At 38.8% G+C, this 27,071-nt stretch overlaps 1 protein-coding gene across 4 annotated transcripts in view; it reads left to right on the top strand.

Moving 5' to 3' along the window:
• The window catches only part of TULP4 (TUB like protein 4), a 148,156-nt gene that overhangs the window by 99,164 nt on the left and 21,921 nt on the right, over nt 1–27,071 (top strand). For all 4 annotated transcript variants that reach the window (XM_021540430.3, XM_021540432.3, XM_021540431.3 and 1 more), the window contains exons 5-8: nt 10,389–10,569; nt 13,034–13,168; nt 17,448–17,614; nt 26,465–26,689. In XM_021540430.3, the coding sequence (XP_021396105.1) occupies nt 10,389–10,569; nt 13,034–13,168; nt 17,448–17,614; nt 26,465–26,689 (708 nt within the window). The remainder of the gene's footprint in view (nt 1–10,388; nt 10,570–13,033; nt 13,169–17,447; nt 17,615–26,464; nt 26,690–27,071) is intronic.

Genomic DNA, 27,071 nt, shown 5'->3' with positions numbered 1-27,071 from the left:
AGGAAGATCTGAAAGCCTTATTTTCATTGATGGATGAATTACTCAGATTACTGGGAAAAATGGCTGGAGACTTTCTCTAGCATTGAAGACGTGTTATTAATTAACTAGGCAGTTTATTCAAGATACAAGGACTGCAGACAATGGTTAAATCGCATATAAGCATTTTAACATTGCATGCTGCATAATTGAGCAGCATCAAAAAGAGGACAGGGAAAGGAGACTTCAGTTGTCTTTCAAGATAAATCCATTTGTTATATAAAACAAACAGATAAAACCCATCACAGCTTTACAGTCTAATATTTTAGACTGTTTTTAGAAGCATTTCAAACCTTTGTGGCAAACTTGCTATTCAAATTAATGATTTCTGCTTACTTGTGCTAAGGGGTCTGTAAATATTTACTAAGCTATTTCAGCCTTTTGTAAACAAAATATGTGGGGGGTTTATATAAACTGAAAATGTTTAAATATTTTTGCAGAGTTTTATATATTTGTATATGCTGGAAGACAGTAACACTTTGTTTTTTCTCTTTGCTTGGGGAACTTGATTTTTATGATGATACATAATAGTGACAGATTTTGTGGGAAAAGTAATGTGAATTTTAAGTGGCATTTTGCCTTTCTTTCTTCCATCTCTTTTTATTATATTGTTTTCAGGCTGTATTGTGCTATTTCCTAAATAATAGGCATCTCTTTTTTCCTCCTCTTTTTTTTCTGATAGCAGTGTCTGGCTGTATTAGCATTGCTTTTCCTTTGACTTTTTGTCTCAAGTAGGTTTTTATGCATCATTCTGCTGAGAATACAGCTTCCAGAAAGAAGGAAGGAGAAAACTTAGCTTGGTGCACTGTGTCATTTCTTGGTTGCACTTTCCTTTTTTTCACTAGCAATGAGTAGCTACACTGCAGATTTCTGTGCTCAGATGAGGACTTTCTAGGCTTTGCCTTGAGTTCTCGGGAGGGTAGGCAACAAGGATGTTCTCCTTGGAGCCTCTAGGGCTCATCCACAGCTTCAGGAGCTATGGCATCTATCTGTGGGTTTATTCCAGACAATTTTTTTCCTGCCAGAAAGCCTAGTCTGTGCTGCACAGTTACTGAGCGGGTAATTGGAGGAACAGAGCAATAAGGTGATACTTCAATGTGCTTTCTTCTTCCCACTCGCTTCATCTGTGCCTTGCCTAATCTTTCCCTGGATGCTCTTCATCCAGCCTGCAGAGTCAAGGCACTGAGAGAGCTAATGAGATGGTGCCATTTGTTCTAGTCATGAGAGCTGTAACATGGGGGTTGTTTATGGGCTGATGGCATCATGGCTCGTTTTCGCAGTAGCTCCTGCAGTGCTTCGTGTCAAAGCTGTTTCAGATGAGTCTTGTGCAGAAATTTTTCTCTTAATGACTCTGTCTGAAAGGAGTAATACAACTGTTTTAATGTTTTGCTCGTCCTTGTAGACAGGGTATTTTCTGTTAGTGCAAAATCAAATGCCTGAGTGGATTTCTACATCCCTTTGGAAGCACAGTGTACTAGGATGTACAGATCAGCCTCAACAGTGCACCTTGTGACTCTTTCTCTATGACTCTCAGGTCACAGTATAGCCATTTTAGTTGTCTGGAATCTGAAGTTTAAATGCTGCACATTCTACCACGTCTTTGCCTCCCTCAGGACAGAAGGATGTTGATGGCAGTGGCAAGCTAGAGATGGAGGGAGAGATGAAAACTTGTGCTATTCAGTTGATGTGTCCACTTAGCATTTTTATACCCTGGTGCTGTTTTACATTTTGAAGCATCAATGTTTGAGTCAGCAAAGATGAGTGCAAATAGAAACAAGACCAGTTTCTGTGTGGGAGGTGTCAGGTATAGAAGAAGTCGTTTGCCTCTCCTCTCACCTTGCTGGCACTTGTACAGAAAAAAATTTGCTTATATAGCCTGAAGTCTTTAGTTCTCTGAGACAGGGAGCTTACTTGAACTTGTGGTTTTGAAAAGCTCTGTGCTATGCTTCAGCCCTGGGGCAAATAGTAAGAATGAAGTTTTGCAGTGCAGCTCTGCAAGGGAGCAGCATGCACTTATGCTGTATTTTAGGCAGTGTAGGGAAAAAATTGAGACTTCTGCAGGAAGGTGCTCTCTAAGGAGAAGTCGAATGTAGGGTAAGAAAAATGCTTTGTTTGTTCAGATTTTGAACTGGTCAGGAGAAGGGTGCATGAGTGGAAGTGTAATTCCTACAGAGAGAAAACTCTCCAAACTGTGAAGGTTTTACAGCATTTTTCAGGAAGAGTCCATTATTCCACTGCCAAAGCCACTTGGCTGAGAATACTTTGGCCCCAGGATCCCTTCGGTTCATCTAGAGCTTTGTGGTCTTTTCACTTCAGAAGAAATGTAGCTGCCAGTGTGGTTGATTCGGACTTTATCATCACTGGTACTTAATCCATCAATTTTTTGGAGGTTTAGTAAGAAGACCAGGAGCCAAATGGGGTCTTGAACTTGGGGTCAGATGTCTTCAAGCCTGCAAATAGTCTGAAACCTTGGTGCAGAAAACAGGGATTAGAGTGATTGAATCTTGAGGAGGATATTTGTGGATTTCTGCACTAGGTTTTGTCTAGGAAAGCAAGGCCAAGTTTCATAGTAAATGGCAGAGGAAAGGTGATATTTTTGGAAAGTGGTATCACATAGTCTTTCCATTGATTTGACAAAAAGAGATAGTATACCAATGAAAAGCAGGAGCAATATCTCTTTATTCTCCAAAACCTTTGCCATCGATGTTTCATCCTGCATGGGTTCAACTTGAGCTCTCTGTTCTTTGTCCAGGATCCAGTTTCTTGTCAGAATTCAGATGTTGAGGGATTGTTGGCAAGCTAAAAAGGAATTAATCCTTCCTTGCTTTCCTTCCTTTTTAAGAGAATAGTCATTCTTCTTCAGTGCCTCATTCGGCAACAGTTTATTACTCAGCCTGACTCCATGTTGACTCAGTTACACTTGACCTCACCCATTCCACCTATTTCCTGACCATGGTGAGTTACTGCTCTCTCCAGCACACAAGATCTCCAAGGAGAGGGCAGAAGTTGAGGGATTAACTTCCATTAGTGTATAGCTTAACCCAGGGGCTTCTTGATTTTATGTTACGAAATTCAAAACAGCAAGCACATTGCTTCTTAACTGCTTTGTATTGCATTTTCACTGGTTGAGAGTGTTGTCCTTGTTTCTAAGTAATACTATTTTCAGTTAGGGGAAAAAAGCAAACCACAAAACCCCAGCAGAAACTCTCAGACTTCTAAAGCTCTGAATGAGATTTTAGCTTCAGCAGTCAGCATATCTTTCAGGAAATAACTAAAACCTGACTTGGGAATAATGCAGGAGACTGCCAAGTGTATCAGTTGACTTCTTTTCCTGATTGAGTGTTTGTTGGTAAAACTAATTGCATTTTCCCACCAGATGTTGTTTTAGTTGCTATGTATAATTGCATATTTGTGAAGAATATGTGTTTTCAGAGACAGACTTTCCTGGCAATTTTGTGGGAATCAGAAAACAACACTGCTCGGAGAATATCCCAGAGTACTTCTGCTGTGGGAGCTCGGTGGTTCAGACTTGGAGTTCTGTCCAAGTTAATTGTCACAGAAGATGTTCTGTAGAAGGTGTTCAGCTGTTGGCCTTTTATTCATTTTGCATGCTGCTTCAAATGTGATTTTTTTCACATTTTAATTAAACTGAGGCATATCATTAATGCTGTGAACACTATATAGGAAGGCAACTCTTCCCTTAAAAATCTTAACTGCTTTAAGATGCTTGCTTGAAAAATGTTTTCAAGAGTCAAGAAAGAATATAGACATGTGTGTGCCTGGAATACACAAGTCAGAATTAGTCCAGGTATAATTACAAGAATGTATAATAATCAGTCTTTCTGTGATTTGCCAGAATGCTTTCATATAACATTTCATATAACATCTTTGTCTGGACAATTGCTTCTATCCCCAAATGTCCAGAGTAGTGAATAGCTTGAGATCCCGGTTTTAAAACTACTTATATTTTTGACTCCTGAAGTAGCATGGAAGACTGAATCTCATTTACAATTATTCAGCTACATTATACTATTTTAGAGAGCAATAAAGCCAGTGCAGTTTGAATACCCAGTTTTTAGTATTTCAATATTTATTAAATGGATTTGTTACCAAGATCTCTGATGGATTTACTTTGCCTTCTCATTTGATGGCTTTGTAAAAGCCATCAATGACTTTACCAATTTGATGGCTTTGTAAAAGCCATCTCTCTTTTACCAATGACTTGGTAAAAGAGAGGATGAACAAGCCTGAAAGTAGGTAACTCAACCAGTGCTGCTTTTGAAAGGATGAATGACATCAAATGAGAATTTCACCACTGCATGTGTGTTTATATATGCAGTTAGCTGAATGATCCTGGGTTGTACCAGCCATGTGGGGGGCTGCTAACTCCTCATGTCCAAAGGAAACAGAGAGTCTTCTAAGGTTTTTGGACATAAAGGCAGTCAAGAAAAATCTAGTGCTTTCCTCCTGAGCTTGTATGTGAATTTTAGTGATGTCTTTTTGTGTCAGTTCAAGAAATCATTTTACAGTGACTGAATTTTTAATGGGGAAAAAAAAAGATATTCAGCAGGAGATTAGCTATCACACTCACTCTGCTTCTCTTTATTTCTCTCTGTATTTTGAGGTAAAAAGAAGGAAAGCCAGAAATATGACACTGAGAAAAAACAAACCTTCAATTTCTAATGTATGCTAAGAGGAGTTTGCTGCACTGTCTCCTGCTTTGTGATGGAGAAATAGTAAACAAGAAAAGCCCAAGGAATTCAAAATGCTAATACTATATCTAAATGAACTGCAGAATGGTGGAGTTAAACCTTGGCAAGATTGACATTCTTTTGTTCAGCTAATGAATGAAAATAATTAAAGGCAATAATTTCCCCTGTACTTCCTTTGTTACTAAGCCTACCTGCATAAATAGAAGGTTGATCCATCATTTTGTGTATTTATCTCTTTATAGTTCAGTTAATTTTGAATGAGCAAAATAGATTTATCTCTATTAGTATGATGGCAGTATGGTGACAACTATGAAGGCTATTCCAGGCTGTTCGTATCATAAATATGAATGTTTGTCCAGATGGCTAAATCAGAGCAAACAGAACTAATTCAGCTTTCCTGAACTGCTCAGCATCTTCTGACAGAGTAAATGGTTGACCTTATTAGCATTTTTCCAAAGTGTACTTTCTGAGGTGCCTAGTTTTTCCTGTGGGGGAAAATGGGGGAGGAGACTGAAGAAGAAAGCACAAAGACAGATCTAAATTTTGAGAAAGTGAAGGTCAGTGAAGCAAAACATAGAATGAGGCAGCTGCAAATGGACAGCTGTGCAGGACAAACTGTTAAGTGGCATCTTGGTACGATGGCACCAAGATTTCAGCAGGTATGTGTGCCAAACATGTACACAAGGGCAGAGAGTAAAACAGAATACTGAAAGGGCAAGGTTTGCCAAGTAGGTAGGAAGAGGAATGCTTCCAACTTTGGAAGTTCAACACTGGAGAATGTTAAAACCAAAAGCTGCTACCAGTCCTGTGGGAGAAGGAAGATCTGTAACTTAAGAAATTGCTCAGTGGAGTTACTGACAGCTTAGCCATGTCTCAGGGAAGATTAGAACACTTAAGATTTAATGACAGATTATGTTAATTTTCAGAATGTTCAGTTTGTCCAGGAATTTAGATGCAATCTTTTCATACATCTTGCATAGTCCTACAAGGCAAGTTCTGTCTGTATGTGAAAATTAGGGGTTTTAAGAATCAGGTTGTACTAGGATGGAGTTTGTTAGATTCATTTTCAATGCTGCTTAAATTAATGGAGTCTATGAGTTGTTTTACATTTGTGAGTTGTTAGATATTTGTTCTTTGTGAGAAGTCAGAGAGGATCTGCTAAAAATCCTGAGCCAGCAGGAGTAAAACAAACACAATCTTTTTTTAGCATTCCAACATCACGATACTGGAATATCTCACTTGAAAAGTGCTACCCTAAAGTAACCTCCAACAGCTTTGTATTTCTTCCAGCAGCTATAGCAAATTCAGCTTCTAATGCTTTAACTTCAGCTTCAGTCAAAGGTTTGATGCAGAATGACAGTCCCTGTTCTGAAAATGTATTGATTAAATTTCCTGGGAGTTTTGTTTAACCAGCAACATTAGAAAACTTCAGTGTTAGTACTAAATGTCATGAAGAGAGGCATTTTGTTTCATTGATGTCTTTTGCAACAGTATTGACTGTTCAGTTTGTACAACTGAAACCTGAGATTGGGAATAATTCTGCCTTCTACCCCTCATATGTACTCCAATTAAGATAAAGCTTGAGCATGCTTACTGTTGATGAGTTCTATTTACTTACACTACACCAAATTAAATAGCAACAAGATGTGTTATGTGCAAAACAACAACCGCTGTTAGAAAATGAGGGCTTCCTGAGCTGGACCTTCAATGTACCAGGTCTGTGGTCACTCCACTGTAGCTTTGTGGATCTTCATGCTGCCAAACCACTTTCTGCTGGTCCTGTGTCTGGTGCAGAGCATTGCAGCATCACAACAGATCTTACGGGAGCTGTGGAGTTCAGCGCAATATTATTACAATTTATATAGCAAAGTCACACAGCATGTCCAAATTTTCCTCTTGAGCTGAATTTTTAGCTTCTTGGCTGTTGTAATATTAATCTCTTCATGAGAGGAATACTTCAGAACAAAATACCCCATATTTTGCTTACTATATGTCTTTTAGAAATCGGTGTATTTCAGACTCTTAGTTGAAGTGTCTTTGAAGATATCTTGGGCATTTAAGGGGGTTGTAATCTTGAATGCTAAGTTTCATGGGTGACAGTTCAAAAATCTTTAGTTGAAAAACCTATTGATTTATCAAAACTAGGCTGTGAAACTTATCTCAAGTTAGCACATAGACTAGAGAGGTCAGCACATTCCAGAGAAAGGCATTTTTCAGGTATTCAGATTTGTTGTAACAGATAGGAATCACCCCACGCTTGAGTTTCATAGAGAACTAAGACACTTGTGTTTCAGAACTGAACCTACCTTTCATTTCTTGGTACATTTGGAAAACTGTGTGTGCTTTCCCAGTGCTGTTTATCACAGTTTCCCCTTCAAAGCACACAACATCTGGGCACTACAGGAGCCCTGCATTTCTGTGACTTTTAATCAGCTACAGCTCCACTGTAGTGTAGGCTTTGTCATGTTTGATATTTGGTAAAGACATACTATATTTATGTTGTGGTACTGGGTGATTTTAGGTATTTGATTATCAGATTTTCCATATGCTGCAAATGCAATTCTGCAGTTGGTAATACATGTAAGATCAGTTGTAATAATAAGCAGTACGAAAGGAGAAGAGATGAGTCAAGAGAAGAACAGAACAAGGGGGCAAAGAACCACCTAAAAATAAGTACTTGGGTTTTTAAAAATTATTATTCTTATCACTTAGCTTTTGTGTTCAAGGGTTAACAAACCACTATAACTTGTTACCCTTTTCCAACATTCTGTCTGACCTACATCTGCAAACACACACACACACACAAAATTAAGTATCTAAAATGTAACTTCTTAATTCCTCTGTTAAATCCTTTAGGGATATCCTGTGGCTCAACCTTTTGTCTGAAGGTCAAGAGAGTTTTATTCATCTGACATAAGTAGCTTGAGTGTGGCATTTATAACCTGAGTAATGTTATGGATGATAACACCATTAGACATTTTTACAGCTTCAGCAGGAGTTCAGCCAGCAGGACTATCAGGCTGATAAATGCTTTCATCTTAAAGGTTGTATTGCTACAATAACCCTGAAACTTAAAGCTGCTCCTTGAAACCTACAGCCTGGCTGAAGAGATGAAGTGTGCCCTCTGATATTTCTAGGTTGCTAAAGAGCTCTCTCAAGTTCCAGTGCAAGAATTAAGATGCTGACATGCAGCTGCTCTGAACTGGAAATTACTGAGGACTTCATAATTTTAAATTATTTGGGGGCAGTGCTACTCAAAAGAATTAGCTTTAGATTGAGATGAGACTGAACTGTTGAGTGATGAATTCAAAGATTTTGTTCCTATACCCAATTATAAAATGTTTCTGCAGGGTTTTAGAAGGCAGACTCTTGTACTGCTATTTTCAGAAACAACAGAGGCTCACCTCCTCTGTCTGGGTATTTGCTGTTAAAGAACTTCTTGTAGGCTAGTTAGAAACTAATCTCTAGTAGGCTGAGAGTGGTGTGAGAAGCTAGCAAGTGACAACTGGTAGGATTTTGCCTTTTTAAAAGTTTGTTTTGTTGAGATCAGAGAGTGGCTGTGTTTTGAAAATGAATAGTGAAAGTGGCTGTGCACTGATCATGCATGTGAAAGCAGTGGAAATAATGAACAGTGTGAAACCAGATGTGATGATACAAGTGGAAGAAGAATAAGATATCACAAAGGAGGATAGTGTGAGATGAACAAAGACTGAGTTCTTGGTTTTACATCTAAGAATAGTATTCTGAGGCTGTTTTAACCCAGCAACTATTTAACACAAAAATATTTGTAACATGTAATGATTATAGTTAAGGCAGCCAGATACTGATTTTTTTCAACATTCTTGATAATGGGAAACAACTCCATTGTTTTTCTTAAGATTTTCATGACTTTATGGTAATTCTGTTAAATTGCCATTCTAAGTTTACAACTTTCATTATGTTGATCATAAAAAGAACTCTAGTTTTTTTTTTGTTTGTTTGGTTTGGTTTTTTGTTGTTGTTGGTTTTTTACTAACACTTAAGAAGCCACACTTCCTTTCTGAAACTTTCAAAAGTGCAATAATGACTACTGCTTCCTAGGAGACTACTGTTATATAAGACTGATGCAATACACAATTGCATGCTGCAGGTCTGATACAGCCTCTCAGCAGGAAGATAGAAAAGAAGACCTCTGACAGCAGAGGTCACCAAGGGTGATTGCAGGCTTTGAGCAACAGCTGTACATGGAGATCCTACGTAGGCTGTGATTCTTCAGCTTGGGAAAGAGATGACTAGGGAATTACATAATAGAGGTCTGTAAAATTGTGACCAATGTTAAGAATGTTATTAGGGAACAATTATTCATGTTTCTTTCAGTATAAGGAGCTAAAGGTTGCCAAATGAAATTATCAATTATCAGTGAAGAGGGATTGTGGTTTTTTTTTTTTTGTTGAAAGCTATAGGAGTGTGCAGGGGACATGCTTGCTCAGTGCATCCTGTTCTTTTACTCTTTTCCAAACACTTGACCACTCTCAAAAGTAAGATACAAGGCTTTGTGAGTTTCTGATCTGGGCATATAATTGTTAGAACCCTAAATTTACAAGTACTGGAAATAGGTGGTACACTGGAGAGCAAGTGTAAGATTTGACCTTCCTTTTAGCTTCATTTTTAATGCTGGCTAGTTTTCAAGCTGATGGGTGCTTTTAAACTTGCTTTAAAGTGTATTTGCCTCATACAGAATTATGTGATGGCAGCAACAGCCTTGGCTAATGCATTTATTGCTTTAGGATTTATTAGTCCTTATTTCCTGATTTTTCTGTTAAAATTAATCAAATATGCAGGAACTTAACTTTCTTAAATCCTCAAGAAGAATTTATTAAAAAAGAAATTGCAGATTCCAGTCAGTCTGACTTTGGTCTGTGATTGGCTATGAACTAGTTTAAAGGCAAGAAAAAAATTGGGTTATCCATTTTGTGTTTGAAATGGTGGGTGGAAGCTCTTCTCCTCTCTTCCTGGATGTGCAGCACATTGCCTTCCCCTTGGCCTATGATAATCTACTTCCAGCTAACTGATCATACTGCTTTTGGTTTTTTTAAGTTTTTGGGGTTTTTTTTCCATTCTCCTACCTTCTTTAGCTCATCAAATGAATAACCTGTCCTTCTCTATTCGGCTTTCTATTTCTCATGAACCATTTGAAATCTCTGCCAGGACCTCACTTTTGTCAGCTGTGTCTTTTCTTTTGATATTGTTAAGACTGATGCACACCTTTTCTACCACCAGGTTTGGGAGTTTTTTATTATACAAGAATACTTAAGAATCTTGGTAGCCTTTCTGACAACTCACTTTAATTGTGGTAATGATCAAGTTCAAATGAAGTGTAGTGTCTCATATTAAAGTGAATGAAATGCATCCACCATGAAACATTATTTGCTCACAGATTTTACAAACTTACATGTAGACTCTGCTGCTTTAACTTCATTCTTTACGTTCATCTTTGCCAGGTCCTGTTCTAGCACCCTTTCACATCCATGACTGCTTTGTTTTCAGTTAATTTCCAGGGTAGCTAGTTAATTACAAGATGTATTTGAAGGGTGATATTTGTATCCTGTGTATCCTGTGGCTGACATTTGGCAGGCCTGAGGGTTGTTGTGTTATTTTCAGGTACTGTTTGGCACTGCTGATGGACAAGTTATCGTCATGGACTGCCATGGGCGAATGCTGGCCCACGTGCTCCTCCATGAGTCAGATGGCATCCTCAACATGTCCTGGAACTACCCCAGCTTCCTGGTGGAGGACAGCAGCGAGAGCGACACGGACTCCGACGACTATTCCCCACCACAAGGTAGGGTTATGTGCACATCCTTCTGTTTCAGCTTTGCATGTGCTCATGAAGACATCTCACATGCCAGGGCCATGTCATGCCCTACAAAACCAGCAGGGTGGCCACAATTTCAAGCTCTCTTGGAGCAGAGAGCTGGTATGGGAGAGTGGGTTTGTTCCCAGCTCTGCCACCAGCCTTGCTGCAGGTCATACCTCATTTGTGCTGCTCTGCCTCTGTTTGCACAAATGAGATAACGACACAAAGCTCGATATGTTTTCAGTGAGGGTGAGTGAAAAACAGTAGACAGGGACATGTCAGGTTTCACTGATAAGCAGATATGAGATATCGCAGTGGTTTGTGTGTATGGAGGTACAGAGTGCAGCCACAGAAATTAATGCACTATTATATAGATTCATGTGAAAAGACAGCAGTACTAGACATGGTGTAAAGTACTATATATTTAGTTTTATCTCTGTTTTGTAGGATTTCTGTAATGCTCATCATTACAGTCCCATCCTTCATAGTCCTGACATAAAGAGTTCCATAAATACTGCAGAAGGCTCAGAAATGAAGATATTTCCTGCAATTACACAGGGTAGAAGCAGGGTGACTGGAGTTGGCTGGAGTTATTAATTCACATGCTTCAGAGCACACTGCCAGTTTGAGAGTCAGGAATAAACCCTCCCCTCTCCTAAGTTTCAATACACCTAGTTTGATGAAATATTTTGGTTTTAAAATCTTTGGAAATCATCAGTAGTGAAGACTTATGAGGCCTAGGTGTCCATGCGCAGTCTGTCCCACCCTTCTCATTCAAGTAATAATAATACTTCCTGTTGATGTGCTTGATCAGTTTATAAGCTCTAGGTAAGCTGTTCCTGTGTTCCAGTGTATAAAGCCTGAACTACATTAAGAACTAAGTTTATATAACAGTCAGTGATTGTACAGTGGAAATTTTAAATACATAACAATTATTCAAAAATAATTCTGAATTTGCATCTTGGATCTGAACCTCTGAATTGAGGACTTTTGCAGTTTTAACTCTTAATTTGGATTCAGACCAAAAGATATACCTTTTCCAGTATGTGTCTATATAATAAGATTGTTTTTAACAAATATTGAAAGATAATATCTGATCACCTGGTAAATGTTAGCATATTTTACAACTGAATTTTGTTTTGGCTTTCATGTCTCTCTTCTAGTACTGGGTAAGATTTCTTACCCTAGAAGGAAAGAAAGAAATTTCAACCTTGCTCCTAAAGCAAGACAGACAACAAAAATAAATTGGATTTTTGTTGTGTTTTTTTTTAAAAATACTGAGGTTCCAGTTGGAGGATGGCGAAATTGCAGAGTACACAGATGAGAGCTTAAATGATCCAAATGTGTGTTTAGCTTTTTCTGAGTCAGTCAGGGGAGTGGGTGGACTCGTTACAAGCCTATTTTAATGATTACCCAAACATAATGTGTTTTCTTTAGAGCAGATGCAGCATAAACCTCTCAAAGGTGACAAGCCTTTGACTCACACAGATGTGTAGGAAGGACCAGAAGTTTGTTGGGATTTTCTTATTAAATTATATACACACAAAGGTGCCAGTTACTAGACATCTTTATCCAAAATGCTTTCCTATCAGCTTTTTTACAAGTTCAGGAAACAATACTACTCTTAACTGGTTCTGCCATTTTTGTTGACTGGAAAGATGTTGGCTGGGCCTTGACAGGCACTTAATCAGGGACCAGTGGCATCTCCTCTCAGAAACTGTGAACGGGAATTAAACACCAAAATCTACAGATGGCAATATTGATCATGAAGTATTTGATTGAAGGAATTTTAGTGAATTGCTGAAAAACAAGCTCAGAGGACCAGAGACTTTGCAGAAATGGTTTTTAAAGCCAAGTGTTCCTTTTGGGCTCATGTCTACTTTTGGGTGCATTGGATCCTGTTGTGTAGAATGGCAGGTGTCTTTTCATGCTACTGCCTAGACGTTTAGTAATTTGTGAAAGGTCAGTATGTTCTCTTAGAAGTTCTTAAAATGTCTCTGTGTGACTTCAGGATGAGTCCCTGGTACCTACCCAAGCAAAAAGGGTACAGAACAAATTGCTTTTAATGTCCTTATATTGTTCATCATGCTGACTTTCAACTGGGGTTCCTAGAAAGTCTTCTAAGGCACTGGTTTTCCATTTCTTTGTCACTTTGAAGTCTTGAGAAAGACTGAAAAACACCACTATGTAAATTAATAGTATGCGCATAAATCACTGTGGATATGTGCAGTAAAAATTGACAAAGTAAAAGCACTGAGGTTTCACAGAAATGGAGAAGCTTAACTAGCTAAACCTGCTTTGCTTGTGCCCACAGATGTTGCAGAAATAAACCGGTAGGGAGGCTTGGAACAGCTCCTGATGGTGGTAGGCTGAAGTACAGTGTGTTTCAGCCTGGATGTGATTATTTTTGGTTGTTCACCTTTTGCTCACTCAGAGCCTTGTTTTGCAGATGGACCAGCTGCCTATCCAGTGCCAGTGCAGAACACCAAGCCACTGCTTACTGTCAGCTTCACGTCAGGAGACATCAGTTTAATGAACAATTACGATGACTTGTCTCCTACTATCATCCGCTCAGGGTTGAAAGGTACAAAAAAGAAGCCATTTCACCCTCTCCTATGTCCTGTTTTTCTTGCATTTTTGATAATGTGTGCATAGGTTACATTTTTGTGCCTCTCACTCCTTAACCCAGGAGCCCTCAGCACTGTTATTGATGTTTCCAGCAGTGACATCTGCTGGAGGAAGAGCAGCTCTTGGCTGATGGAGTTTTTGTGTTTGAAAAAATGCTTCACAATATTTTTGAGATTGTGTTTTTGTGGCAGTTGTGTAGGGCAACTGATCTGTTTTGCAGTTTTCCAGCAGAATGCATTAATATGATTATATTTTTTTGCGTGAATGTCTCTGTTATGTCACACTTTCTTTGCATGTCTAACTCACAAGGGCTTCCATGCTTTTAATAACCTGGTATAAATTGCAGTGCTTCTTTGGTTCTCACAATTATTGAAAACTTGCTAGAATTATTAATTGTCAAGAGGCAAGTTATTTTGAGAGAGAAAAAATCCCAGTGATTAATTACTATACATTTTGCTAAGTGATGTGCATGAATGTTTGTACAATCAGTATTCCATGTAAAATCTTTAACTCACATTGAAATTTTTACTGTTCTTGCCTATTAAAATGTCCTTTACTTTGTCAGCACTCTTTGTGCAATTTACTGTGCTTTGCCTGCAGAGTTATTTCAATTCAGTACAGCACACAGGCACATGCTTAAATATAGGTTCCACTGAAGCTTTTTCATCTTCACAGGTAAATTAGTTTTAAATTAGATGAAAAGAGAATTAGGCTATTGGAGAAAACTCTTAGCTGTTCTGAAATAGTGGGATGTTTTTGGTGAAAAGTTGTCCTAACACCAGCCCCACAGTTTTTGGGTGATCTGATATGTACAGTAGTCTTGGGAGGTAAAAACATCACCTTTGAGGTTTCTTTTCTGTTCCCTTCTCCATCTGTGCCAACACAAGAAATGTATGAGTGGCAAAACACAGCATTGTGAGACAACCCTACAACCCTTTCATCAGCTGAAAGGTTACCAAAAGTGTGGAAAACTGGAGCCAACTTAAAGAAGCTCTTGTGATAATCTACTCAGCATTTCTGAATACAATGCAATATTAGAGTAATTAGGGTACTGAGCAGTCTTGAATTGTCATCTAGTCTAGCTTTCAGCTGGGAACAGTAGGAGAAATATCCCCAAGCTTAGAGCCCTGCAACTCTAAACAGAGAATATCTTGCTGAGGATGTCTGTCCAGTTTCTCCTTCCCCACTGACTTTCACTAGTGCAAAAAAGATCCCTGAAGTATGTCACTCTCCTGTAGCAAAATATTAATGTGCTAGATAGGGTAGGAATATTTTTATTAGTTATAAGCTAGACTATATTTTTGTCATCAGACAAAATAGACAAAAAATATGCAGCAACTTACTGAATTGGGAATGTGTGTGAGACAGAGAAAGATGATTGGGATATTGCTGTCTGTTGTTTTAAGAAACAACAGTGTTGTTGTACAGTGGAAAGTATTTTATGTCTGGTTTTATCTAGATGTTCACATTTCCTGTATCTTCATCATTTTTTTCAAGTGACTCTAAATTTTACTGGGTTTTATCACAGGCAAGAATGTGCAGAATCACCAAGTAGGGTCTTCAGTATTATCTACAAGTCCTTGTTTGTGTGTTTGTGTTTAAAATCTCAAAGTATTGCTCTGTGATCTCTGCAGCAGATATCCTTGCCTTTATTGGCTGCTATAGGCTACTCAATGTATTTTTAAAGTAGGCAACTATGAAATTATTTCAAGCAGTAGCAATGTATTTTTAATATAGAGAGAATATATATCCTACTAGTTTTGCAGAGTTGTCATTTTACTGATAATATTTCTGTTAAATTGACAGAGGAAAAACCTTAATAATTTGATTACCCAAATAGAAGTTCTTTTGATCCAGTTTGAACAGTCCCAGTAGTTTTGTCAGTCCTAGTGGAGGCCCTGAATTGTTCAGATGCATCCCTTTTTTGTGTGTGTGCTTTGTAACTCTGTGATTCTCATTGCAGTCCTTCCTTAATTGTACTAGTTAGCCACAACTACTGCCTGAAGAGCTGTTGCACATTTACAGTGCTCTGTGTTCAAGGCTTGCTGATATACATGCCTGTGGTGGCTGGAAAGTAGTTTTGAGGGTTGACTGGTTCACTGATTCACTTGTAGACCTAAATGAAACCTCCATTTGATTTTTAATCTCTGTGCTAGTGCTGAGAACCTGTTCATGAGTTATTTTGTGTAAAGGTCCAGTAGTCATTGAAGATCCTGTTGGCAGTGCAAGTCTGTCAGTAGAGCCACACTGCCCTGGAGAGATGCTGCAGCCCATAGCCCATTTCCACCCCTTTGCTGCTTTTGCAGCAGTCTAATTCTAGAACTTTGAGAAAGAGAGAAAAAAACTGCTGGACAGCCCTCTTCCTCTTGTTATGGGGATCAGCTGAAAGTTTTACCTGAAGACATGTATCCAAAGGAGAGAGTTTTTTTCATTATGGTAGTTCCATAGTTATCCAGTTACAAAAAGTGGAGCTGATCAGCTTGCCTTGTTTATTTCTAATTTGCCTATCTTCTTCCTCTCCAAGAAGCATGAATTAAATCCCATTGTAGCTTACTTAGGGGACTGAAAACTAAGAGAAAACAAGAGGCATACAATGCCTGGCTGTGGAAGAATTACCTTGAGGAACATGCGGCTTCCCTCTGATATGTACAGAAGCATAATTCCCATGAGAAATATCAGAAAGTTGAAATAATACAAAAACCATTTTAAATTGCACATAAAAGTCTCTGAAAACGACAAGTTGACAACTTGAAACAATTTTGAGATCCTTCCTGCCAACTCTCATTTCTCTCTTGCTTCTTCATTTAAAGACAGCTTCTCGCCCACAAGTGTCTTCAAAGGGTTCTTGGCAGATTGAGCATCCCAGAGCACAAAAGTTATGCCTTTACCTTCACTTTGTCTCAGCACAAAATAGCTGCCTTTCACCTCTGGTTTAAGAGTAAAAAGATTTAAAACTAGCTTGGTATTCCATGAACATGCAAATCTGCCTTTGGAACACAAGCAGAAATGCAAAATACTTTTTTTAGAATTACTCCAGAAGGGTGACAAAGAACTAGAGGATATAAGGGTTTGAAATAAGCATCCCCAAATTAAGCTCTGGGCGTCCCTTATCATGAGGTGCCTGTAAGAGAAGTAACTGATATGTATATTCATATCCATGTATATGAGAGTCTGAGCAGTCCCTGTGTGATTCCAGCAAAGCCTTGCTAAGCACCTGAGTAGATTTTCACAAGTCAGAATCACAGAATCATTAGGGCTGGAAGGGGACCTCTGGGGATCAGCCAGTCCAACCCCCCTCCCCAGGCAGGGTCCTCTAGAACAGGTTACACAGGGACTTGTCTTGGTGGGTTTTGAATGTCTCCAGAGAGGGAGACTCCTCATCTCCCTGGGCAGCCTCTTCCAGTGGTCTGCCACTTTCAGTGTAAAGAAGTTCTTCCTCATGTTGAGGTCAAACTTCTTTGATTTAGATTATGGCCATTGTTCCTCATCCTGTCACTGGGCACCACTGGAAAGAGTCTGGCACCATCTTTTCTGCACAAACCTTTGAGATAATGAGATCCACTCTCAGGCTGCTCTAGACCAAACAAGTCCAGCTCCCTCAGCCTCTCCTTGTAAGAGAGATTGTGCAGAGCCCTCATCATCTTTATGTGATGGTGGCAAAAGAAAACATATCATATGGAAGTCATATGTATTTATGGACAAAAGTCCAAGTAATTCTAGTTTCATGTTGTAACTCTAGTTTTGAGTTATGCTAAAAGTTACATTCATAGCTGTGAGAACATGAGACATTGCCAGATATTTTGCTTTTTTACATTTTAGGCCTTTCCAGACAAACACTCTTTGCTGCTTTCTTAGTAAGATTATTTATCTGCACATTAACTTGATTCCACTGATTTCCTGCAAAGCTGTATGTAGGATCTTCCACATCAGTTTCAACATCTCTAGTAAATTCTTGTCCTTAGGTGTGTAGGGGCAGCTGTTGATTACAATCTAGACTCACCATAGAGTGAAAAGAATGTTGTTTACACATTTTATTTCAATTTACAAAATAGTCATTGTCAAAAGTGCATCTGTGGCATGTTTTCTACTATTTCAATGAAAGGATATAGATTTCTAAGTACTTAAGTAACTTTTGAGAGCATGTTTTATCTTTTCAAGTCACTTTGCAGCATCTGGAAATGGTGTTCCTGTTGTTTCTAGTCAGTGGTTACTGCAAACCATCTTTGTGATTCCAGATGTGGTGGTACAGTGGTGCACACAAGGAGACCTGCTTGCAGTAGCAGGCATGGAGAAGCAGAACCAGCTGGTTGACCTCAGCAATGGTTCCCTGCTGAAAAGCGCACTTGTCAAGTTCTACAACGTGCGGGGGGAACATATCTACACTCTGGAGACACCTGTGCAGGTAGGAGACATTTTTTAAAGTTGTTTTGCTGACATGTTTTTCCCACATTAGCTCATTGTTGTAGACCTGCAATGTGGAAAATGTTGCAAAATGTCCCAAATCCATCCTAAAACATAATTTAGATAAAATTGTGCTATAAACAAGGGTTGTTTGCATTAAGGTAGACATGCAAGACTGCACCTGATTCTGAGGTCCTCTGTGCTAGGTATTGTGGAAATACAAAAGGTGAAAGTCTGTTTCCCAAACTCACTGGGCCATGAACAGACAAAAAAAGAAAATTCCATTGTTTTATGAATAAGTGAGTGAGAAGAAAAATACTGAATTACTTGCTTAATGTTGTAGCAGAGCCAAGAGCTGGACAAAAATGTTCCAAGTCCAGTATCATAACTACAAGATTATTCCGTTACTGTAATTATATAATGTACAGTCATTTGGTGTGATGCAGTAACCTCAGTCATGTAACTTGCCAAATAAATGCCAGTACGTGGTCTGTGAGCTGCTCAGGAGCACAACATGCTTCATACGTCTTTGCTGGTACTTCTGAGCCCAGCTTGAATGTAATTCTTGTGTTATTTTCTGCAGAATAGGGATGACTCCATTCTGACTTCTGCTGCTAGTAATGAAACATTATAATAGCTTTGAAATCTAAAAGTGAAGGAAAATGATGTAGATATATTAATTATATTTAATGATGATACCATGTATTATCATTTTTTTTTCCAGTACCCTGATCTGGAATGGATGCAAAAGGGTGACATAGTAAACCACCTGCTAAGCCTTTGTGTTTGCTTATATTTAGCATTAACCTGTGCTTATTAACCTTAGCACTCTAATTTAGATAGAATTCTTTAGTTGTGTAAAGTGTAAAATAATGGTCTCTAAAGCCAACCTAAATATGTACAGTGATATCTAATGCTGATTTAGGTACCTAAAGGACTTACCCATAAACACAGCTGTGTTGTCTTAAACGTAGCCCTTGCAGCAAAGTAGCACAGCCCTTTCCTCTCTGGATTGCTTCTGAAGAAAACATATTTATATCAGTGTTGCTTTTCCCAGCCCAGGTGAAAGAAAATCTTGTTCTGTTACTTTAGTACCAGAACTCAGTATGTGCACATCTGTTGAACCCTCTGGTGCCAGGCTGTGAAATCACTCTGTGGTTTGAGCATCAGAACCCATCAGGTCAGGTTGTGACCTCTGTGTGTGCAGGTTTTCCCTCACTGCTTTGTTCCTGCTGATCTCAAATTCTCCTTCATTTAAATACTTTCATCTCCTCTAGTTCTTCATGTATAGCTTCAACTTCTTTTCATGTTTTCAGCTTTTCTCCTTCTTCCTCTACTTAACCAGCTGGGAGAAAGTACATATTGTGCCTGATGTGGGGGCTAATTATTCTGCCATTATGTGAAGTGCTTACAGGGCAGCTGAGAGGTCAGACAGAACAGGTGAATGCCAAGTTTGTACTGCAGTATTTCTAAAAGTGGAAGTAGTAACATAAGCCTTTCTGCTCCTTCCAGCTGCTATTTTTGTTGGGAATAGCAATATTTTAATGTAATGGGAATTTCTTCCTCCATTGTCAACTGCAGACTAAAAGCGAAAAACTTCAGAACCTGTAAGCCAGGTTGTAAGTGAAAGGTGAGGATAGTCAGGGAGAGGCAACCACCAATTAATAACAGAATCAAGGAGTCTCAATTCCTTTGGAAATTAGGATAAAAATAATATTCAAACTGATATATTTATGTTAATTTAAAAACTATGCACATAAACCTACCTAAAATTGAGCTCTCTTCTCTTATTAGTCAGTGTTTAGTCTTTTTATTTGGTGCATCTAAATTCATATTTACTCAGCTGCAGGAGGAAATGAGTGGTCTTTCAGAAGAACACCTGTGTCTGCTCACATGGACTTTATTCTCCTATGTATTTGAATGCTGGTCTAGCAGTGTTACCAGCTAAATGACAGGTATGCTAGAACATTGTTAAGTATTTGGTTTACTGACAAAACCAGATACAAAACACTGTTGCAAAAAAAATGCTGGTGACTTCTGTTATGCTGTGCCTCTGCTCCAAAGATGTAGTGCAAAGATGAGAGTGAGTCAGTGGTCCTAGTAATTAGTCTCATGACAAATTCATCAGAATAAATTAATTAGTTTTCTGTACCATGGCAGTCAGCCTTGTAATGGTATTTTAAAAGATTTATCACTGGTTTCTGAACTACAAAAAAAAAAAAAAAAAAAAAAAAAAAAAAGAACTCTTCTGCTAAGGCTTTCAAGGCTTTCTTATGAAGAAGCAAATGTGTGACTGGAAAAGCACATTGATTACAAATGAATGTTGTTCTGAATACAAAAGCCAGAAAAAGAAAATAACCATCAATATAAAAAATAATGGATTACAGGTACAAAACTGATTTTCCATGTGGTCCTCTATCCCAATTCTTTGACATAGCAAATGTCTGAAAATTTTATCGGTAAAATATACTGAACTGGTTTTGTTTCTGCTGTTCGTCTGTCTTGTCTTTGGTAGCATAGTCAGGAAACAGATTTTATTGTTTATAACAAAACTCAGTCTAAGACTGACAGGATTTATATGCAACTTGGCTAGAATGTTACTGAACATAAAGTCACTGCAAACCTCAATGGTAGAATAGATTTGGGAACTGCAGGTAACTCATCTCAGTGATGGCTGTTGTCATGGATCCCTTCAAGATGTTCTATATGCTGCCTTCTGCTCCAGCTTTAGTGTGGTTTGGCATCTTCTATCTCGTTTGATTAACTCTCTTAAGCTTTTACCTTCAATGTAGAAATTTATAGTTCATAAACCTAGTTTGCTGACTATAAAGCTCTAGATAGGGAAATGACAGTTGTTTAGAAGTATTGAAATAAAAGCAGTAGCTTTGCTTGAACAACGACATTCATAAACAGAGTGGTAGAGTTGGCACAGTGTAGCAGTTGCTCCTGTTCCTGGCTCCGGGGCTTCAGCCTGGCATCCTGCAAGGATGTTTTGCAGAATAGAGTGGAAAGAGCTGAAAAAGCATCAGTAAGGGCTGGTCAAATACTGAACTGAATTCTATGCAGAGAGCATATTTTAAGGGCTGGTGGTCAGCTGATGACTTCAAAAATGTACTATCAGTTTGTGTAAAATTTACCTCTTACTATGCCTGTTCTTGTATACACCACAAACACCAATGTGAGGTACCAAAAATATGCTCAGGGTTTTCATGGTCCTGCTTTTTCAATATTTAGAAATGAAATTGCAACAGCAGGCTGCTGTGCTGGTCATGATGTTTTTATTGGAAGAATGTTAATTTCATACATTGTTTGGTAAGTCCTCACAAACTTTCCCTGGCATCAAGCAGGGATGAAAATAATCAACTAATTTAAGAGTGTTTTATAGTCCTGCTAAAATTGTTTACCAAATGCTGCAACCCAGTTCTGTCACTTCAGAAGATCTCATCTAATATGTAGACAGGTCTTTATTATATCAACTAACTGTACCTGCTGTCACTTCTGATTGGAAGCAGATGCTTCATATCTTTCTATATCCTGAACTTTGAACAGGAGTCTCCTACAGGATCTCTTCAACATTATCTGCCAACTTTAACAAACTTGTGATTTTTTTTTCTAATGGTTTAGTCTTGTGGCTTATATTTGGTCCCTTCTTCAATTTTTATGATTTTTTAATATGCCTCAGAGAGGACCAAAGGAACAAGACCACAGATTTAGAAGCTACAATGCAGATATCCTCCATACTCCTTTAATTCTACAATTTAAGTCTACACTAAATTTGCATTAAGGTTTTATATCACTGTGTAGCTGGTGTAAGTACAGATTACATCTCGAGTGCAGCAAAGAAGGATGAGAGTGAACTAAGCTTCACATATAGCATAGACAACAAGATTAATTGTAAAAAAATCACGTTTATCAGTGTACTCTCTTTAAACCTAATTCAAAGTGGTGTACCAAAGACTAAATCTTTATAGAAGAAGTTTCCAGAAATCTTTGAGAAGACAACCAGCTTGCTATAGACCTGCTGCTGTCAGCATTTCACAGACTGCTTCGCTGCTGGAAATGTCCCAGCATCTGAATGAAATTTAAGATTATACGATCCTGCAGAAACCTGTTAGTTTTGTAAAGGTTAGAGAAGGAAGGTGACATTTTAGGTTTAATTCAGATCAAAGAGGCTGATTTTCATGTTATTCAGCTGAGCAGACCTTGCTTACTTTTCTTCATTTATTTCACACAGAGTGTTCAGGTTTGTTGCATCTGAATTAATGTTGCCCTTAATTTATATTGCCTAAAGTAAATTTTATTAAGTTGTTATGGGATGACAACCAAACTTCAAGAAGAGTTTGTTTTCTTACAGGAGAAAAAGCAGCACTTTAGAACTAACTGATGAAACATGCTTTAGTATATCAATAAGGACCTTGGTGTTCTTTATATAGGCCACAGGATCATCTCGGGTGCAGGATCAATAGATTTTGATCAGCACTGGAAATTGAAGGCACTTTCCTAAGCAACTCTTTCTGTTAAAATGGACTTTTGTACTGACTTCTTAAAAAATACTGTAGAAATAGAAAGGGTATAAGAAACAGCCACAAATCAAATAAGAGTTTATGACATCAAAAATCATATCAGGCCACAGCAGTGGCAGATTTCTTATAATTTTTCACCATCAGTTCTTAGCAGTTAATACTTTTCCCACTGTAAATATGAGGAGCAGAAGAATAAAGGAGTGTTAGGTTGCTCTCCCACAGCACCCATAAACGCTGTGGCAGTACAGAGGTGTGCACACACAACTCACAAGAGCCAGGTGGGCACTGCAGCCATTGCTCCTTTCAGCTTGTCTCTGAGAGGGAAGAGTGTGCATCTCCACATCAGCAGTCTGGAGTGAGAGCAAGCAAGCAACCTACTTACACATGCCATTCACTGGATACTATTTTGCAGTTGTGTTCTTCCTCCTGAGAAAAGTCCTGCTAGTTCCTGGGCTTTTTGCCCTGGAATACTATTTTTATTTCATTACCAGTGGGAGTCCCAGTGCCAACAAACAAGGGATTAGTTCAAGCAGCAGGCAGACCCCATGGCTCAGAATTTCTGAGCTCAAGGCAGGCAGCAAGAATCAGCTAGAACAGTGTTTTCATTGACTGAACTGCATACAAGTGATGGAATGTGTATAAATTACATTCTCTCCTGTAATAGAGACAGTAGAGTGACTCTTAAGAAGCAACCACAGAGCTTTGAGTAGGAATATCCATTCCTGCATGCTTTTCTAAGGGGAATCAACACCCCAGCTGGGGGTACAGATTGGAGTAGCTGTAGCTTACTTTCAAGCCCACTTGGAAAGAAATGGCAAAAGAGCTCCTTGTTGGTTACCTCTTGAGATGTGTCTTCAGTCAGTATTTCTCCTGATACTGACTCTTTTCTTTTTTCTTGTACTTTAGCCAATGGTTTCTAATATATAATTGTCATAGAGCTACATGTTGGTATTTAAACCCTGGAATTCATTCAGGTTTGTGCTGAGATTTTTCAAAACCTGATGATATTTTTATATGCAAAATGAGATTAGAAATTCTCATGTTATATTTGTAGCTGCATTTCTTTGTTCTTAGAAGAAAGAAACCCCCAACTGTGTAAACATGGAAAATAAAATTCTTCTGTCCTAGAGTCTGCTTGTTCATTTTTTAACAGGTGTATACAACAACTTTTGTATACACAACAATTCAGATACAACAGCTTTTGTCCTTCCTTGTTTTGCTAAAACAGTGCAAATAAGTGGGTGCTTTATGAGGAGCAATACTTTTGTGTTGGATGTTGGAGGCCAATTGTTTTTTCCCAGTAGAGTTTGAAAAGAAAGCTGTGGCCAGCTCATAACTGACTCGCTGCAATAATTGATTCATCTCTCTTGTCCATCTCTTTCCAAGGGAAAGACTAGGAAGTATAGTTATTGAAAAATATTATTGGAGCAGTACTTTAAAGGTCAGGGCAGATCTGGCATTTGGGTGATCTTTTATTTCTCCAAGCCTGTAATGACAGACTAATTTTCCCTGAAGCTCATCCGACGTCTTAGCCCTTCACTGTAAATGAAATGTTGCTGAACACTGGGCTGGAGGAGCACCAAGGGTTTGATCATTTCAGAGAATTGAAGGCAAGGTGTGTCTGGTGTTGGGGTGCAAGTGCTCTTTGTTGAGGTTGAAAATATTAAAACATAATGAGGTATGTGAGGAGACTAACTGTGCAAATGGAAGAGTAGAAATGTCATGATTTACAAACAGTACAGCACTTGCAGGTATTGTGTGTGTGCTTGTTTAAGCAGCCACCCACTCACATATTGTTTGCATATACATTCATAAACAGAATATAGGAGCATCATACACTGAGTAGTTTAGAAGATGACTCAATTATGGTTGCCTGTTGGGAAACAGTGGTGAAGTTTTCAACTTCTTTATACTCCTCGGAGCTCCACAGTGCTGTATTGCCAGAAGTCCTACCCTGTGTTTCAAAGCTTCTGAGGAACCTTTCCCTTGAGACCATGTTTTAGATTGCAAAGGTTCCTGCACTGCTACTATCTGCGCCTCTGATGTTCTCTGCATGCAGCAGTAACCTGAGGAAAGAGGTGGTTTTATATTACTCTATTTGGATGAAGAATGTCCTAGCTGGGTGTGATATACTGGGTTATAATAGCTGCAGTGTGAGACACCAGGTCTGGGCATGCTGCATTGGATTATGATAGCTGGGCTATTCGACTTCTGCCATTAAAGTCTATCCAATAAATAAACATTTGTGTGCCAAATCACATACTTGTCTGTTCCCTCACTGTGTTTATAGGTAAGCTGTAGCTGATGCAAGGTGAACAGCAGGATGCAGTTTGGATCCCACAGTCATGATCAGGTAGACAGTGCTGCGATTCAACCCTTGGGGAGAATCAGGGTCACTTCTACTGTGCTGTTCTCAGGCTGTCATAGAGTAGATGTGGCAGGTCCCTACCTTGTGGCAGTGCCTTTTCAATTGCATTTATTTGGTAAGCAGCTTGAACTGTCTCATTGCTGCCAGACAGTGTGAATGCTGAGTCACACTCACAAATCATGACATCCCAATCAGTAGGGGATACTTCATGTGACCTCTCCTCAAATGTAAGGCTGTATCCCACTGATAATAGTTATGGCAAGCCATATAGAATTATTGATGGTACACAAAGGATTTCTCAATTATTTTGAAGTTCTCCACTACAAAATTAACTCAGTAATTACTGTGAAAATCACAAGGTTCATGTGTTGCTTCCTTCTGTTTGCATATCAGTGAGCATGAAGATTTGTGCCTTCATGCAGGTGAGTGTGTGTGGTATTGCCTAGATGTAATTTAAAAGAAATTCCTTCATTCCTTGTACTTTAAAAACAGTATTTTCCTTAAAATTTAAATCTAGTATAAGGTAACATAGGGAAGATCTCTTATGTGAGAAAGTATTTCATCCAATGCTTTATCATGATGATAAACATTGGTATAGTGCTGTGCCAGCTGCATTTTGCTTCATATCAGTCACATAAAACCATCTCTTCCCAGTTTCTTGCCTTTAAGCATCTTGAATTTGTAAATGGAAGGGAGGCTTTTTCCCCAGACCAGATGAGTAACCGCTGGGCTGATCTAACCTTGCTATCTGGGTACCATACTGCTAATAGAGGAGTGAATAAAAGCTCTTATTGGTGGTGTCTTGACCCTGTCTTCTTGTCTGATGTGTCTTGTGAAAAGATATTCCAAAGATACCCTGACCTTTCAATAAATATAGTTGATTATTTAGATGAAAAACATGTTTGCTTAAACTTCTGAGTGTCACAGATGGTGAAAGCAAAGAAGACCTTCACAGAAAGGAGTAAATCTTTTGTAGTTCACTGATGACAATCTGCTTCAGAGCATTCTTCATCTTTCCTCTTCTTGTTTATTTGCACAGAGGTAGCAGATGGGATTGAAATACCACAGGGTGTGTGTATATAAGCAAATGCAGGTGCTTTGTAACACAGAAAGCGAGATGACAGGTGGGTGCAAGTAACACTTAAGGGCAAAAGGAATGATAATAGGGCTAAAGGAGGTCACAACAGACTGCTATTTTACAAGAAAAGATGGGATTTAGAAGGAAAGTTTAGGGAGCTCCTTGCAATCAGGAAATAAATGTTCTAAGCAGCAGTGTTTGTTTATCATTATTCTGTTCCACATTGTGACATTTAGTACCAGTTGGCCCTGACTTGTTCTGGTTTTACTGTCGTGATTTGGACATTTCTGAGCGTAGACAAGTAGAGGATAAAAGGCCGTTCTCTGTTGTGTTCCTGGTGCTCTTTCACAGCTCAGTTCCTCTGGGAGACACTGCAGCAGAAGGTTCAGTTCAAAGGAGACACTGCAGCAGAAGACTTGGCAGAAGACAAGAAAGCTGATTGAGTTTTCTCTGCTTGTTTTTTAAGTATCTCTGGGCATACAATTTACCTTTTCAGTAGTAAAAGATGAACTGTTACCAGTGGAGGAAGACTGATTAGATGACTGAATAGTTCATTTGGATATGGCATTAAAAGATCCTACTTCTTAACACCCTGTATCTTTAAAGTCACTTATCTTATCTAGGTACTGGATTGGATAGCTGATTCTTTTTGTAAAGGGTTTAAGCATCCTGAGTAAAAAGCACTGAATAAGCATCAACTGCTGTTTTTGATTATTTGAGATGTTCACATTCTGGGGGCAGTGGTGGGCGCTTTAAGTTTCTGGAAGAATTAGGGTAATGTGATCAGTCTGAATTCATGTGATCACTCGTTGTGCAGCCATCTTGGAAATAGATCTTTTGCACAAAATCCTTTGAAGTTGTATCCTTTTGCTCTTCATGCAGCGTCCCATCATCTCGATCTGTTGGGGTCACAGGGATTCGCGCCTGCTGATGGCGTCGGGGCCCGCGCTGTACGTTGTCAGAGTGGAGCACAGGGTCTCCAGCCTGCAGCTGCTGTGCCAGCAGACCATCGCCAGCTGCCTGCGGGATGACAAGGACATCAGCAAGCTGACCCTCCCCCCTCGGCTCTGCTCGTACCTCACCACTGCCTTCATACCAACAATCAAGGTAAAAAGAAAGAAATGTGTGCATTTTGAAGAGAAAAGTCTTACTAGATCTCTCCCCTCTATGGTGCTCCTAAGTGGCAATGGCTACATTATAAGATTTCATAATTTTAAAAGCTTTCGCATCCTCTTCAAGACCTCACTGATGCATTTGGTACCTATTAAAAATCTGAAAAGAAGGTTCACACATGCTGATCTGCATTATTCCATGGAGATAACAAGGGTAGAATATGCTAGTGATTCACAAAGACTTCTGAAGAAGTTCATGCTGGTTATAATGTTCTGTCACAGTTACAGGAGGGATTAATGGGGTAAAACTAGTGCCCCTCTACATTTCACATGAGTGCTTATATTGCAAGGAAGGTTAGGCATAAACCTGGGGCTGC

Source organism: Lonchura striata, chromosome 3 (genome assembly GCF_046129695.1).
Source record: "Lonchura striata isolate bLonStr1 chromosome 3, bLonStr1.mat, whole genome shotgun sequence".
Classification (NCBI taxonomy): domain Eukaryota; kingdom Metazoa; phylum Chordata; class Aves; order Passeriformes; family Estrildidae; genus Lonchura; species Lonchura striata.
The sequence above is the reverse complement of the archived record's forward strand: the minus strand, read 5'-3'. Positions and strand labels throughout refer to the sequence as shown.